The 15,166-nt window shown below is 57.9% G+C and overlaps 1 protein-coding gene across 1 annotated transcript; it reads right to left on the bottom strand.

Moving 5' to 3' along the window:
* Nucleotides 1–273: 273 nt before the first annotated feature.
* On the bottom strand, nt 274–2,819 carry LOC116794045 (G-protein coupled receptor 12-like). The gene is given in 3 exon segments (XM_032702362.1): nt 274–736; nt 739–1,583; nt 2,564–2,819. Coding segments are annotated over 2 exon segments (1,050 nt in total). The 5' UTR covers nt 1,582–1,583; nt 2,564–2,819; the 3' UTR covers nt 274–529.
* Between the last annotated feature and the right edge of the window lie 12,347 nt (nt 2,820–15,166).

The following is a 15,166-nucleotide window of genomic DNA, read 5'->3' as shown; positions in this document are numbered from 1 at the left end:
CATAGCATCGCAAGACCTGATTTCAGGGGAGTGGGTGCCCCGCGTAACAACCCCACGCGTGGAGACCAGCCCCGCCGGGGGTACGTGACACCTGCCCCCGCCCGCTCCTGTGGCCTTCCCGTGGGATGTGCCCCGAGGCATGGGACCACCCGGACGGGGCCCGCTGCTCGCCTGGCTCCTTACCCCGAGAGCAGATAAACGCCATCGTACGAGGATCCTTTTTCTTTCCTTTGCATTCTTTCTTTCTTTCTTTTCCTTTTTTTTTTTTTTTTGGTGTTTTGTGTTTTTAAATAAAAAATAAAATGAGTAAGAAAATAACATTTCTAAAGGAAACCATTATCATTCTACTCTCTCTCTTTCTTTCCCCCTTCTTTTTCCCTTTTTCTTTTTTTCTCTTTTTGGCCGTTTTTCCATGGAACGAGATGTGCTGATCGGGGGGGGTCCCTCCCGGTAGGAAACAATAACGACAGAGGGGAAAAAGAGAAGGAGAAGGAGAGCAAGGGAGCACCTCTGGCTCCATGCTCAGTCCTCACACATCGCTGGATGTCCTTGGTCTGGAGGAGAACGTGGAGGGGATGCACCCGCAGCAGGCCAGCCAGAGCGACTTCTGGATGTCTGGGTTTCTGAAGGCGTAAATTATGGGGTTGATGAGGGAGTTGCAGGTGGCGGGCAGCGCCAGGGAGTAGGTGTAGACCGCGGGGTAACTGGAATCGGCCACCAGGGAGTAGATGGCGAGGGGAAGGGGATCCAGCACAGGGCAAAGGTGCCGAGGATGAGCGAGAGAGTGGAGAGCGTGGAGAGCCCTTTGCGAGTGGAGGTGGCCTGCGCCGTGGCGATGACTGGTGCTGCACGGCGATGCTGGGCGTGCCGGAAGGCGATCTTGCAGATCTGCAGGTAGAGCTGCATCATGAGGGCGAAGAGGAGGAGGAAGGTGACGGCCAGCACGGCCGCGTTGTCCTTGGTGACGGGCCGCAGGATGCTGCAGGCGCTCTGGTCCCGCAGGCAGTTCCAGCCCAGGAGGGGCAGCAGCCCCACGCCCAGGCACAGCAGCCACATCAGCAGCACCATGGCGCAGGTGAAGCCCAGCGTGCGCTCGCTGTGGTAGGTGAGCGCGTTGTACAGCGACAGGTAGCGGTCCACGGTGATGGCCAAGAGGCTGCAGACGGAGGCGGAGAAGGCGGCGAGCAGCAGCCCCGCGGCCGCCAGCTCCGCCGCCTCGCTGGGCGGCCGCAGCAGGTACCGCACGGCGAAGTTGGCCACCAGCCCCAGCCCGGCCAGCAGGTCGGCCAGCGCCAGGCTGCCGATCAGCAGGAACATGGGCGCCCGCAGGCTCGGCGTGTAGAACAGCACGGCGAGCACGAGCGCGTTCTCGCCCGCCACCGCCGTGCCCGTGGCGCACAGCGCGATGTCCCAGGGGCTCACGGACCCCGCGGCCCCGCCGCCGCCCGGTGCCGCCGTGCCCGGCCCGCCCGCCGCCGAGGGCCAGACGGGGGGCTCCGAGGCGTTACCGGGGCCCGGGAGCCGCTGCTGCTGCGGCTGCGGCGGCCACGGCTCCCCCATGGCGGCGGGGCCGTGCAGCATCGCTGGGGAGAGAGCGAGGGGAGGTCAGGGGAGGCACCGGTACCGGCATCGGGGAGAGCCCCGAGCCCCGCACCGAGCCCGGCGAGCCCCGCGCTGAGCCGGGGACCCCCGCGCTGAGAGCCACACCGAACCTGGGGAGCCTCTCACCGAGCCCGGGGAGCCCCTCACCGAGCCCGCCCCGCGCCCCGGAGACCCCGCACCGTGCCCCGCACCAAGCCCGGGACACCCCCCCCCGAGCCCCACACCGGGCTCCGGAGAGCCCGGCCCAGGGACATCCCACCTCACGTCCCGCACCGGCCGCCCCCGCCCGCCGCATCCCCGCCTGCCTCCCCCGGCCCCACTGCAGCTTTCCTGGGATCCAACCTCCCGCAAACATCCCGGCCCAGGCTTCGCCGTCCCCCGCCACTCCACACGCACCCCTGGCCGCTCTCTCTCGCTGTCCCGCTCCTCCCGCCGGGCTGAGGCCGAGCACAACTCATCGCCCCGCTGCCCGCACCCGCCTCCGTGCGCTCGGTTCCACGCAGGGTCCGCAGCCGCTGCGCACTCGGTGAAGAACTGGCCGCCCCCTCCTCCTCCTCCTCCCCTCCCTCCCGGGGCACGGCCACCTTTGCTACCTATTTATAGCCAGCCCCCCAGCCCCTCCCGCAGCCCTTTCTTTTTTGCGTGCAGTGAGTAAAAATAAACACTATTAATAGGCCAGCGCCTGTATGCGGAGCCGCCGATGGAAGGAGAAGGTAGTGGCAAGGGACAGCCTGCATTAACTTTCTCCTTCCTCCTCCCTTCCCCTGCTTTGGAAAAGGCTGGTGCAAGATGCTCCCAGCCGGCTGCAACATCCTACCCTGCTCGGCAGAGCAAACCCCCTCCCAGGGTGGGCAGCTGAGCTGTGAAGGTCGGGGGGGTTCTGCCCCTAGCCGCTGCCGTCCCCGCCGCCACCATCGCCCCATCCCGCATGCAGCCGCGACGCCGGGGGTTATTGTTTTACCTGGTTTTAATGCACGAGGATCAGCTTGTTCCCCCACGTTTTTATTTTTTTCCTTCCCAGTCCTTCCAGCCCTTGGTGCGAAGCCTCATTCCTCGGTGAGCATCGCTAATAGCGTTGGCAGAGAGCTGGCATCGACTTGCACTTAATATTCCTGCCCCATTGGATCTGCTGATAAATCTCAACTCTGACGTCAAAGTCTTCACTTATATTCATGATCCAAGTCTGTGAATCAGAGCCGCTGTGATCAGAATAACAACAAGGCTGGCTCCCTGCTCCACATCCACATCCACACCCGCAGGCACGAGGGGGTTGCGCGCACCAGCCCCGCCGATCGTTCATTCATGAGCTCTCCTCCCGCCACCCCGACGCACCTCCCCAAGGTCGGGGCCCGCTGCACTCGCGTCCTGCGGATGCAGCTTTGGGCTGGAGCCAGGCCCCGGCGCCTCGCAGGGTTTATTTTTACCGCCTGTGCCGAGGGACGCGGGGATGGGAAAGGAGGGGGTGACACGGCGTGGCGCGGCTCCGATGCCCCGCTCTTCAAGGACGATGTCCAGGGACGGCACCGCCAGCCTTCCTGTGCCCCCAGGAGACGGCAGCTGGAGGGGCTCGGGTGTCGTGTGCAACCAGGCTGGGCAGCTGCATCCCTCCTCTGGGGAGACATCGCACCCCAGAGCCTTCACCCCACAGAGGCTTCCCTCCAGCCAGCGGAAAGCTGGGATGAGGAGGATCCACACCTAGGAGCTTCCTGTGGGCTGCCCAGCCCTGCCCCTGCCCCCTGTGAGGGGACACCTGCCCAAGGGCTGGGGGTCTGTCCCTCACCACAGCACCCACCCACTCATCATTCCCAAAGCTTCCTTCCTGACTATTTGGGAAAGGATCAGCCAGGAAGGGAACAAATCTCAAAGGTACTATTCTTTTTCCAGCCATAAATGGCTCCATGATTCAGGTCGGGAGCAGAATCATCAAAGCAGGAATGCTCAGCTCCTGGATCCACGGGATTTCAGCTACACCTTCTCCCTCCTTTCCTATTGGTTTCATAACACTCTTTCATCTCCCTCTCTGTTCCAGGCTGTAGCTGTGCAGTGCAGCGAGCTCAGTGCTGGGAAGGATTTCCAGCTCCCGATGTTCAAAGATATTTAGGTGAATATCAGTGATTTTGGCTGAACCCAACCGCCCCAGTTTGGAGCATCTGGGTTCTTAATTAGGCCAAGCCCCATCCCAGGGGACTTGAATGGTCATCTACCTGGGGCCGCCGGGAGCGTGACCGAGCGGTGCGTGCGAGTGATAGGAGCGGCACCAGGAGGGGCGGAGGGAACCGAGCGAGAAGCTGAATGAATTCGCTCCCGCTCCCGATAATTACGCACCGCCCGTGAAAGGGGAGGCGGGTGAGGAGTTCTGCCTGACTCCCATCGACAGCGGCATCTGCCAGGAGGTGGGTGCAGGAGCCGGGCTGGATGGAGCCGCTGCGGCAGAGGGGATGTGCCGCCCATGGGGTCCGAGCCCCCCCGGGGGCCTCAGGCTGAGATGAGTGCGGGTGGTCTCAGCTGATGGGTCACGAGCAGCCGCCGGGCTGAGCAGGGATGTCCCCGCTGCCCCAGCCAGTGGCTGCCACGTGCCCTACCTGACCGAGGGGAGGCTGCAGCAGCCCCGGGCCCCGCCGGCACCGAGGCTGAGCGGGGCGGGCACTGCAGACACACGGCGCGTCCCACCAGTGAGTGCCCTCGGACGCCCAGTTGCCCAGTCTGCCCCTTGGATCCTCTCATCTGTCTGTGCCTCTTGCACAGACACACCCCCGGTGGGTCTCAGCTGACCCCAAATCCCACGGGCTCACTGGAATTGCCTTGGAGCTCCTGCTCCCTCCAGCATCCCACCCCTTTCCAGCCCCTCTTGCAGAAATGCTCTCAAACACCTCTTCCATAGTGGCCCTGGTGACCCCACACATCCCTTCTCCACCTTCAGTTGTTCCCCCTGACACCCCACCACAAGTTTGGCACAATCCCAGAATATTTTTCCTGCGTCCGCAGCAGGTATTTTCCCGCTGTGTTCCAGAAGTGCCCCCTTTCCATGCACTCATCCCAGTGGTGGGGTTGCTTGTCCTCCAGGGAGCAGCAGCTCCATGTCTCTGAGGAGGGTCTGGGGGGTCTCTCCACTTGGTTGTGCTCCCCCCAGGTGCAAGGGAGCACATAGGAAGCATGGTAGAAGCTTTTTCTCCTCCCGTGCTGCAGCCCAGGCTCTGCCTGGGTCCTGCAGGGAGCTGACCCCAGCAGGTGAAGTGCTGCTGGTGCCCCAGTGCCCCAGGCAGCCCCACACCCGGGCATCGTGGCCCTGAGGCTCCTGGGCCTTCCAGCCCAGGGCTGGTCTGTGAACTCTGCATCTACAGGGAGGGCCTGGGTGGTAAAATGGGCTGAAAGAGGTCTCAGGGCTGTGCCAACACATCCCCATCCTCCTCTGCCTTTGGCCCCAGAGTTAGGGGGCATAGACCATCCCATGTGCTGCCTACCCAGCTGTGTTCCAGAGTATTGCCCCATGAGCTGAGAGTTGTTTTAGGATGTCCTTAGACCCTCCCAGCAGTGCTGGTGCCTGTGCTGGACACAGAGAGCAGAGGGGCTGCCATGACGTGGCCGCTGCACGGGGCTGGCACATCTGTCTGCCTGAAAGGGGAAACTGTGCCACTGGGTACCCCAAGAGGGTTGAGGTTTACAAGTGACAAAATGACATTATCTGGCCCCTTTTAAACCAAGGTGCACTGCCCCCGGAGCTGCCCCATTGTGTCTGTGAGAATGAGCCACTGTACACAGTATTTTCAGTGTTTGAGACTCTACTTTTTAAGGTTCTGAGCTCCCTGGGTACGTGTAACACCATTCTGACAATATGTTAAATGTGCTTTATCTGTACTCAAATTAGACTCAATAGCAAGGAGCAAAAGCCAAAGCTAATCAAAGACACCAGCCTAGGCATGACAACCATAATTACAGAGCAAGAGGCCACCAGCCTCACCTGGGAAGGCCATTCAGCACAGAGAAGGTTTTCCCTTGTCGTCTTCCATCTTCATTCCTCATCTCCCTCCTTGGCTTTCGGCCCCTGAGAAAGCTCAGTGATGAACAAGACACAGGATCTTCCTTTGGCACTGCCCCGCAGGGATGTAGGTGCTGCCAGCCCACGGCAGGGCTTGACCTGGCTCTCCTCCTGCCTTAGGAATTGCACTTTTTTGGTTAAGACAAGGGGGTGGCAAGTTAAAAACAGGGTGGCAATCATAATGACTTGGCTGTCCCAGGCAGAGCCCGCTGGGAACCAAAGATTGCACAAGGCTGCTGTTCAATGGGTGGTGCAGAGCTCACCAATTCTCCATCATTTTTACCTCTAAAGTACTAAAATTGGCTTTAAATTTTCCTTGGGGAAATGTCATCACATTTCAGCATCACATGAGCTTTTCCCACCCAAGCTCCCACTCCTGTGTGACAGACCTATGAGCTTGTTGCCTTGAGACCCCCAGGAGGGGCTCAAAGTCGCTCTGCTGGCATGTTCACCCCCATATTTATCCCGGTACTGTTTCCGCAGCGAGCGGATCCAGCCTTATTCCAGCGCCTCCATTGTTCCCTGTTACTCCAACGGTGCTTGAAGAGCTCTAAGAAGGAAAAGCACAGCTATAATTAGCAGTGCTGACTAATCAGAGTGGCAAACAAGTGCACTGCACCCGCCAGCCTCCCCAAATCGGGGCTGTCGGGGGCCGCGCGCCACTGGGAGCACAGAGAGTCCTACATTCCAAGGCTTTGCATAATTCTTGGTGGAAATGAGGCCATTTTCTCACTGCTGCCACCGGAAAGAGAGGACTTCTCCTGGTGCTGGGGTCCAGTATCCCAGCCTGGTGGGAAGTACTGGAGCTCCATGGTGGGTTTGGGTGTTTGAGGTGCTCATGGTGGAGTTGGAGGATGGCAGGCAGAGTCTGGCTGATAAAATCCTCCACATCTGTTGAAAACCAGCTGATTAGGGTGAAAAAGGTCTCTCCAGGTAGGTGGAATGGGCCCCTTTGAGGACCTGGCTTGCAAGAGTGACCTCTTGCCATCCCACCTGCAGCAGCACCACTGCAACCCTGAGTTACCTCTTGGACAGCTACGGGTGGATCGTTGGCTTTTCCAGCACCAGGGAACAGCTTCCTGCCCCAAAATGAGCTCTCCTGCCTGGGGACAGTGGGGACCACTGTGTCTCACTGCCCTGTTGCCATTAGACATCAGCTGCTTTGCCCATTTAGGGGGACCTGCACAGGGACAGGACCCACAGCTGTGCAGGAGGGAAGGAGAAGCCCTGGGTGATCTGAAGGCTCACTCTGACTTCTCCTCCTGATTCCCACCTAGCAAACACTCAGGACAAAGCAGAGGGAGGATTTTTCCTCCTTTCACCAGTGATATCATCCCACATGGATGATTTTGCTCCAATCCTTAAGCTCTGCTGCTTTCCTGAGCCAGAGGAACACGTTCTGAAGCACCTTTGCTGGCACACACGGTGTCGCCATATGTCACCTGGCTCTGGAGAACAGGGCTTCTGGGAAGAGTGTTTTTTCCAAAATAAAGGGCTTTTGCACCATGTTTTGCTCCTTCTCCCAGGCTGTATGTGCTGCTCTGGCTGCTACTTCATCAGAGTGACAGTGTTTCCCTACACTGCCGTTCATCAAGCCATAGGGAGTGTAGGGTAAGAGGCAAAATATTAGGGCAAATGAGTGTGATAATTAATAATTAACAACAACCTAATTTACCTGATGTGGCATGGAGGTAAAAAAGGTTTTCTACAAGAATTGGATGGGGGAAAAATAAGAAAGATCCTTCAAAAATACAAAACCTGGAGTCTTTTTTCAGCTGAGTGCTGGGCAGCCCATCCCTCCCTGCTGTGTCCCTGCCACCTGCTGCCACCAACATGAGATTTCCCAAAACCAGGCTGGGAGGTAAGCCATTCCAGAGGAGCACTGGGAGCACTGTGACACTGGAGCCACGGCAGAGATGCAGCTCTGAGGACCAGGAGGGTCCCAGGTGTGTCCAGGAAAGCCACTGAGTGCCCTGGAGCCAAGATATATCAGCACTGACAGAAACCTGCAGCCACCATGTGCTGGTGGGGGTCGATTTTTTTCATTCCAAGTGCTAAACCCCCGTGCTGATCCCTCCTGGTGAAGTGGCCCACGGGGAGCAGGAGGCAGCCCTCCCACCCAGCAGGGAAAGCCCCTGCAGCAGCACTGAAAGGCCCTCCAGCCTCCCAGTTCCTTCCCCACTGGGCAGGAAGGAAGTTGGTTCCATAAAACCCAGGGAACAAGTCTCAGCTTTTGAAGTCAAGCACAAGGCAGCTCGACACCCCCTCGCCCAAGCACAGTCAGTCCTCTCTATTTATTGATTTTAGCTCGGGCTTCTGACATTTAACAGGATTCCTGTGTGGAGTGCACAGCCTGGGCTCCCCTCCTGAGCACAAGGCACATTCCCTGGAATTATGCTGGGGACTACATTGCCTGGATGCAGAGCCCTGGTCTCACACATGGTGACATCACCAGAAAAGGTCACAGCCGCTTGCTGGTAAATGGAATAATTTGTATTAAAGCAAGTGCTTGGCTCAGAAAAAAAATCTGCTTGAGTTAAGGCAAGGAGGTGAAGCCAGAGCTGGGCCTGCCAGAAACCTGGGGCTCGTCCCAACCTTCAGCCTGAGCCGTACACACCTGAACTTGGGGTGTATGGAAGGTTTTTTTTTCTCCCTTTGGGCATTTCATTTTCTCCTTCGGCACCATTGACCAGAGCTGCACCCCAGCAGGGGGAGATTCCCCCAAGGACACAAGAGACTTTTCCAGGAGTCATGAACACCCAGCCAGAGGAGAGAGCTGTTTAAATATACGGGCAATATGCCTTCTTCATCCTCCAGGATGGGGTTTGAACCAGGAAGTTGTCTATTCCCAGAGGATTTCCCTCTGCCTGGTGGTTTCACCCCAGGGCTGTGCTGTGCCTCTCCCTGCAGCGATGCTGGGAGGTCACTGGGCTGAGAAACATCATCCCCCGAGACCCCCACGGATGAATTTATGGCAGAAAGGCACGGGCAGAGGGCGTGGGGAAAGTAACAGTGAGAGAAGACCCTTCAAATACTTTAAAATTGCCAGATTTTAAGGGTTTGGGGTGGATGATGGCAGTGGGATGTGTGGGGAAGGTGAGACACAGGACTGCACCTTCCCATCCAGTTTTGAGCTAATTCCCTGTTGGGTTGTTTTTAATTTTTTTTCTCCCAAAAGGTCAGCTCTCTTGTCAGAGCTCGAAGTCACACCATCGCTCTGCTATCAGTGCAATCGTGTCTGATGAGTCACTTGTTTAACGGGGAAGAGGCTCTGGTTGCTATAGGGATGGCAGAGAGGGGAGAGGATCCCTTCATTGCCCTCAGCTCCACCTGTGATGGGGAAAACACAACCCCAGACCATTCCAGGCCAAGTCCCCTCTGCGCTGACTGTGTGACACAGTTTGGCATCCTGGCTGCAGGGCCTGCCAGGTGGGTCCTGAGCAGGGGACGTTCTGGAACCTGGGGACATCCCAGGGCTGGGAGGTGGCAGGAACAGGAGGGATCAGGTTGAGGGCAGTGCTCGATGTCGTGTTTGGGTCCCACAGGGAACTGGGAGCTGCAGGGGCTGTGGGGGCTTGGGTGATGGGAGGAGACACTGCTGAGCTCCCCACCACGGGTTCATTCACCCCATCCTCCTCAAGCCTTTTCTCCATCTCCCAGGAAAACGTGGCTCCTGGGCGTGTCAGGGCTGATCCCTTTGCATCTGAGCCAGCACCCTGATTGCAAAGGTGAGATGTGGGCAGTGCTGGGGGAGCTGTGGGCTGTTTGGCACCCTGGGAAATGAGGCCACCAGGTCATCAAGGTCAGTCACCAAGGCCACCATGACCCACCTCCTCCCGGCTCAATGATTGCAGGCCTTATCCCCCTGGGTTTCATCACCCTGGGGCTCCCCAATCCTGCAGTCAGGCACCTCCCAAGAGCTGCCTGTGCACTCCCTTTGCCCTTTGCTTCCCCTTCCCCTCTCTCGTGCCAAGCTGGGAGATTGACTCCCTGATTAGGACCCAGATGAGGCTCCGGCCACTTCTACAGGGACACAGTGGGGAATTCTACAGGCCCACCCTGCAGACCCTCCCACCCCATGCATGGTGCTCAGCAGAGATGCTGCTCTCCCCTGGGACACCCCCTGCTTCCCAGCTCTTCATTAGGGAACCACTAATACCTCCAATGTCATTGATGCCGTTCCACCACAGCGCTCAGGCTTGTGTGAACGTGCTATATTTAGCTCTGCTGCTCCTGACAGGGATGCAGTTTTGCCCACTCACACTTCTTCCTCTGGATCAGGAGAATTTGGTGCCTCTCATGATGGGGGGGAGAGAGAGGAGAAACCTCCAGCCTTCAGCTGTGCTCTGTAAAAGTGTTTGCATTTGTTCCCTCCCGCATGAGCGGGGGTTTGAAGAGCTCCTTCATAGGCTCCAGAAGCTCTGGGTTCAGAGAGGAACATCCCCCGCAAAAAATTAAAAGGGGGGAAAAATAAGAAGATGGCAGTGGGAGAGGTCCAAACCTCTGTGGTGGGTAGTGCTGGGGGTATTGCAGAAGGAGCATGGGTTTGGGTGCTCTGCTGGCATGAGCAGCACTGGGGAAGGCTCTCTCCCACCGTCTCTGTGCTGTCCAAGGAGCACAATCTCACAAACTCCTTAAGCATTTGGGAGTTCCTTATGCTTGGCAATACATGTCCTTGGAGGTGGAATTAGCAGAACTACCTCTGTTCCCACTCTGTGGGTCCCATGGTTCTCCCCCATGCAAGCCAACCTGTAACACAGCTGGTCTTGGAGCAGCTCAGGCACAGGGATGTCGGGGGGGAGTGGCTATCACCAGAGGAGGTGCAGTGGGGGCAAAACACATCTGGTGAGGTGACAGCCCCGGAGGTGCAGAGATGTGGCTCCATCCTCTGCCTGACCATCCCACCCCTGGGTGCACCACAGGGACCAGCACAGGCACCCACGTTTGCTGTCACCCTCAGCAGGCTGGTCCGTGGTGGCTCCCAGCTCCAGCCTTGGGCAGGGTGCCCCAACCACTGCGGGGGGGTTTTGCTGGGCTTCCTACCCTCGCTGGATCCCAAGCTCTCAGCCTCTCTGCTTGTGTTGGGCCAGCCAAGTGTGTGCTGAGGAGCTGCAGCGTGCGCGGAGCTTCACCAGGACTCACACGGCGGCTCCGTGCTCAGCGTCCCGGGGGTGCTGCCGCTGTGATCCGGCTGTGAGAACCCAGGAGCAGGATGGGCACTGCTCCCCTTCTCCCGGCTCCAGATCTCCCTGTCCGTGATGCCCCGTCCCACCTGCACCAACCGATGGGGGATGAGGGGCAAACTCGGGACGGGCCCTTCCCTCGGGGGACGGTCCTTCCCTCCCACAATCGCTGCCTCTGACCCAGCAGAGCCCCGGGAGGGATCTGGGAGGAGGCTCAGCTGGTGCCAGACTGTGCAGCCGCCCAGAGCCCTCGATTTCTTTCTTTGCAGATGCAATGTCTGCGGGTGGGAGCCGCTGCAGAGGTGAGAGCAGAGAGCAAGGGCTGAGCCACCGGCAGCAGCGCCGGGCACCCCCAGCAGCGGCAGCCTCAGGGGTCTGTGTGACCCCCCCCCCGAGCATCTGCAGGGTGAGTGCAGGGCCCCGTGTGCTGCCTCACCTACAGAAAACCAGGGCCTTGGGCACTTCTCTGCTCTAAGCACTGTGTATAAACCCCTGGAATATTGGCAGATAGCTCGGGGGGGGGGGGGGATGCGGATGAACCCTGTAATGGAGCCGGGGCAGGGCCGTCCCTGTGTCCGCGCTCCTTCTGCACGGACCGCGCTGTCCCAGGGATGCCATGGCCAACAACCGCCCCGGAGAGCCCAAACCGCTGTCCTTGGGGAAGGGATGGACAGTTTCCCCACCTGCTTCATGGGGTGTCTGTGCCCAAATCTGCCTCGCCTGGGTGCCCGAGTCCCCCAGTCCTGCCCTGTTGTGGTCCCTGCATTCCAAATTCTGCCTCTTGAGTCCCTTTCTCTCAAATCCCACCTTGTGTCTCTCAGCTCCCCAGATCCTGCTCAGCGAGTCCCTGACCCTCAAATCCTGTCCCGTTGAGTTCCTGCGATCCCAAGGTGCACGGACCCCAGAGGGGACAGCCTACCCACATCCCACTCTGTCTGACGGGAAGGGGGAGATGCTATGTGGCCACGCAATTCAGTTATTATGGCCTGGTTGTTTAATTAAATCCACTCCAAAATCATCCACCTTGGATAATGTGTGGGCAGGTGGCTATTCCAGGAAGGAAAAAAATCCCTGCTTTCCCCATCAGGTGTTTCTTGAGAAGACAAGAGGCAAAACAGGTTCTTTTAATAGCACAGCACAAGAGGCAGCTCGCTGGGGCGGGAGCTGAAGGTCGGCTCTGCTCTCGGCTCCGTGCCGGGACACCGAGGTGTGAGCAGGCACACGGCTATTTAAACTGCCTGCTTTTAAGAAAACAAAACCCCATCCAGGAAAAACACCGCTGGTACCTCGGGAAAACAAACCTGAGCCCCGATCCTGGTCCTCGGGAGCCCCTGTGCCCGCCGGGGACCATCCCAGTACCCTCAGGCAGGTATGGGGGCTGTGGGTTAATCAGTGGCACCCCGGGGTGGGTGGGGAAGGGGAGGGCAGTAGGGGCAGAGAGGGGTTGTTTGCAGAGCACCAGGGTATGTGGGGCCATGGCTGCCCCCTCAGCCTGGGGCACAGGCAGAGTCCCAGCATAGCAGCCTGGCTCAGCCTTCGGGGCTGTTTTGGGTTTGGAACACCCCCATGGGCTGGACACCCCCTCAGAGCTCAGAGACGTCCCCGTGCCCTTTCTGGCAGTCCCGGCAGAGGCACCCAGGGTGTCCCCCATGGGGCTGCCTGTGGGCACCTTTCTCCCTGCACTGCACTTACATGACCAGGCAAAACCAGGGGTGTAATTTTCCCCCTTAGTTACAGCATTTTCATCCTTGAAATCTTTCCAGGCATCATAACTCCAGCACCCACAGGGTCGGTCCCAGTGCCAAGGCCTCACCTTCCTGTGCCCTGCAGTGGGGTGGGTGCTGGGCCTTGTCCCTGCTGCCCAGCCACAGGGGGCAGGAGGGAGAAATGGCCCCAAAGCAGGGTGTTTGGCTACCACAGGCACCCTGGCAAGGGGAGCAGGGCTGTGTCTGGGCAGTGCAACCCACTCAGTAGGATAAATAGGAGAGTTAATACATAAGAGCTGCTGGACATCCTTGGACAGGACCATCCCTCCCAACTCATCAGGGCTCTGGGCAGCTCCTAGAGAGCCCCTAGTGATGCTGCAGTGAGGGCAAGAGGGGAAAAAGCAAAAGCCCAGCTTCTCCCAGTACCTGAGGAAGAGGTGACACCATTGGACTGGTGGTGGGACAGCAAGAGCTGCTGTTGCCAGTCAGAGATTGTTGGCTCCTGGTAGGGGGAGCAGGAGTTTGAATCTATCAAAGACACACAGCTGGAAGAAAAACCTGCCTAAACACCTCCTAGCAGGCTTGGAGGAAAACCAGGGTAGAAATGGATGGGATGAAGCCCACAGCAAGGTGACTTCCCATGCCCGAAAGTGTCCAAGGCCAGACTGGATGGGGCTTGGAGCAACCTGAGCTAGTGGAAGGTGTCCCTGCCCCTGGCAGGGGGTTTGAAATGAGATGGGCTTAAGGTCCCTTTCAACCCAAACCTTTCTGTGATCCTGTGATGATTCCATGACATGAACAGCCAGGACATGGTGATGGGGTCCGTGGGTCCACAGGGTGGCTTTGGGGCATCCCAGCTGCTCCAGGATGCGCTCAGAGGATCCAGCTCTCTCCCAGCAGGATTCACCAGCCTGTGTTATTTTTTTCAGTGCTGGGATATAATTAGTGCCAGTTCCTCAGAGCTGTCACTCACCATCATGCAGCCTTTGCTTTTCCTGGAACATGACTAACTAGCAAATGGCTGAACATGCCGGGAAGGTGCAGGGAAAAGTGAGTATTTGCTTTCCTCTCCGGGAAATAAAAAAACACCCCCAACTTCAGGAGCCACTTTGCAGCCTCAGAGAGCAGAACAAATCCTGACAGTGCTCGAAGAGGGATGAGCCACCTGCCAGTCACGCAGGACACCCACGGCTCCTCCCAGCACAGGGAATCTCAGAGCCATGGACAGGCGGTGGGAGCCACCGAGATGTTCAGAACCACGAGTGGGACCACCCAAAAATCAACCCACTCCCCTGCCAACCTCCTGGTTTCCCTTCCTGTTCTCCCCATCTCTTGCACCTCCACACAGAGGATGCTCTTGCTCCCACTCCCTCCCAGCACAGCCCCTTTCCACGGGGGGTTTCTCCTCTCTCTGCTGCTGTTGCTCCAGGAAGGCCGTGTCTCCTGTGCTCCCGTTCCTGCCCTCCGGTTGTGACCCACAGCCACGGCCCGGAAAGCCCAGGCTGGATCCTGCTCCTTCCCACAGGTTATTTCAGAGAGGTTTGAAGCTCTGTTGGAGGTATATTTAGTGGAAGATAACGCGGTTCCAGCTCTCCCGGGAACCCTCCTGCCCCGAGTCATGCTCCCGAAGCACTTGGCTCCAGCTGTGCGGGAACAGTGTGGAGAAATTGGTTTTCCCCAAACCCAGTCACGTCCTCCCGTTGGTGGTTAAATGGGAAACTTTGGCTAAAGTAAAGCTTGGCTCTTCTGTTGGGTCTGAGGCTCAACAAACTGAAAGGGCCCAAAAAATGTAACCCTGTGTTTATGGCCGGTTTTGTACCACGAGAAACCAGATAAAGGTAAAATCTCTGTTCAACTCTTCACTTTACTATACCTTGGGGATAAGTAATAAAATATTCCCATTTCTGGTCTGTCTGATGGCTTCAGACATCCCTTCATGCCCCTTCTTGGCCTGAAAACCCACTCTGATCCTCACCCAACCCACTCTTGTCCCCACGTTCGGGGGATACCCTGAGCACCTGGCAGGAAGCTCTGGAAGGAGATGAGCACCTTTGGCACAGGGGCCATCTCTCCATCCCCATCAGCACCAGGTACCAGCCTGGCTTGGTTCTTTTATGCTGAAATGACGGCAAAGAATTCTGAAGGAATAAACTGGATTTTTTCCAAACTCACGGCCTTTCGCTTGGGGAAATATTGTGACTCAAAATCTGAAAATGAACAGTTCAACATTAAAAAATAAAAAAGTGAAAAAAAAAGAGGCCTTGGGAAGGACGACCAAGAATAACCCTTTTCCCCATCACCCCCACGTGTTGTCTTGTGCAGCTCCCTGAGCCCTTGCTGGGGAGGAGCTGAGGCTTTGCTGGTGTGAGGGGGGAAGCAAAGGGACCTGGAGCAGTTTCCTAAGGGAGCAATCTTTTGGCACTGAGGGGTTTTACCTTGGCTTGGCCAGATGATGGGGAAGGGGCACCTACAGGTGTGGGTCAGACTCACCTGGGTTTCATCACCCGGGACTGTCCAGGATGCAGATGGGAATTCCACCTGCCACAGCCCCCCATCAACACCCAGAGCCCCCATGACTGCAAAGACACAGCTGTGGGGCTGAGGCTTACCAAAATACCCAGAGTATTTCAAATGATCCA

This window comes from Chiroxiphia lanceolata, chromosome 14, assembly GCF_009829145.1.
Source record: "Chiroxiphia lanceolata isolate bChiLan1 chromosome 14, bChiLan1.pri, whole genome shotgun sequence".
NCBI lineage: Eukaryota > Metazoa > Chordata > Aves > Passeriformes > Pipridae > Chiroxiphia > Chiroxiphia lanceolata.
Note: the sequence above shows the minus strand (reverse complement) of the source record. Positions and strands in the feature narration are given on the sequence as shown.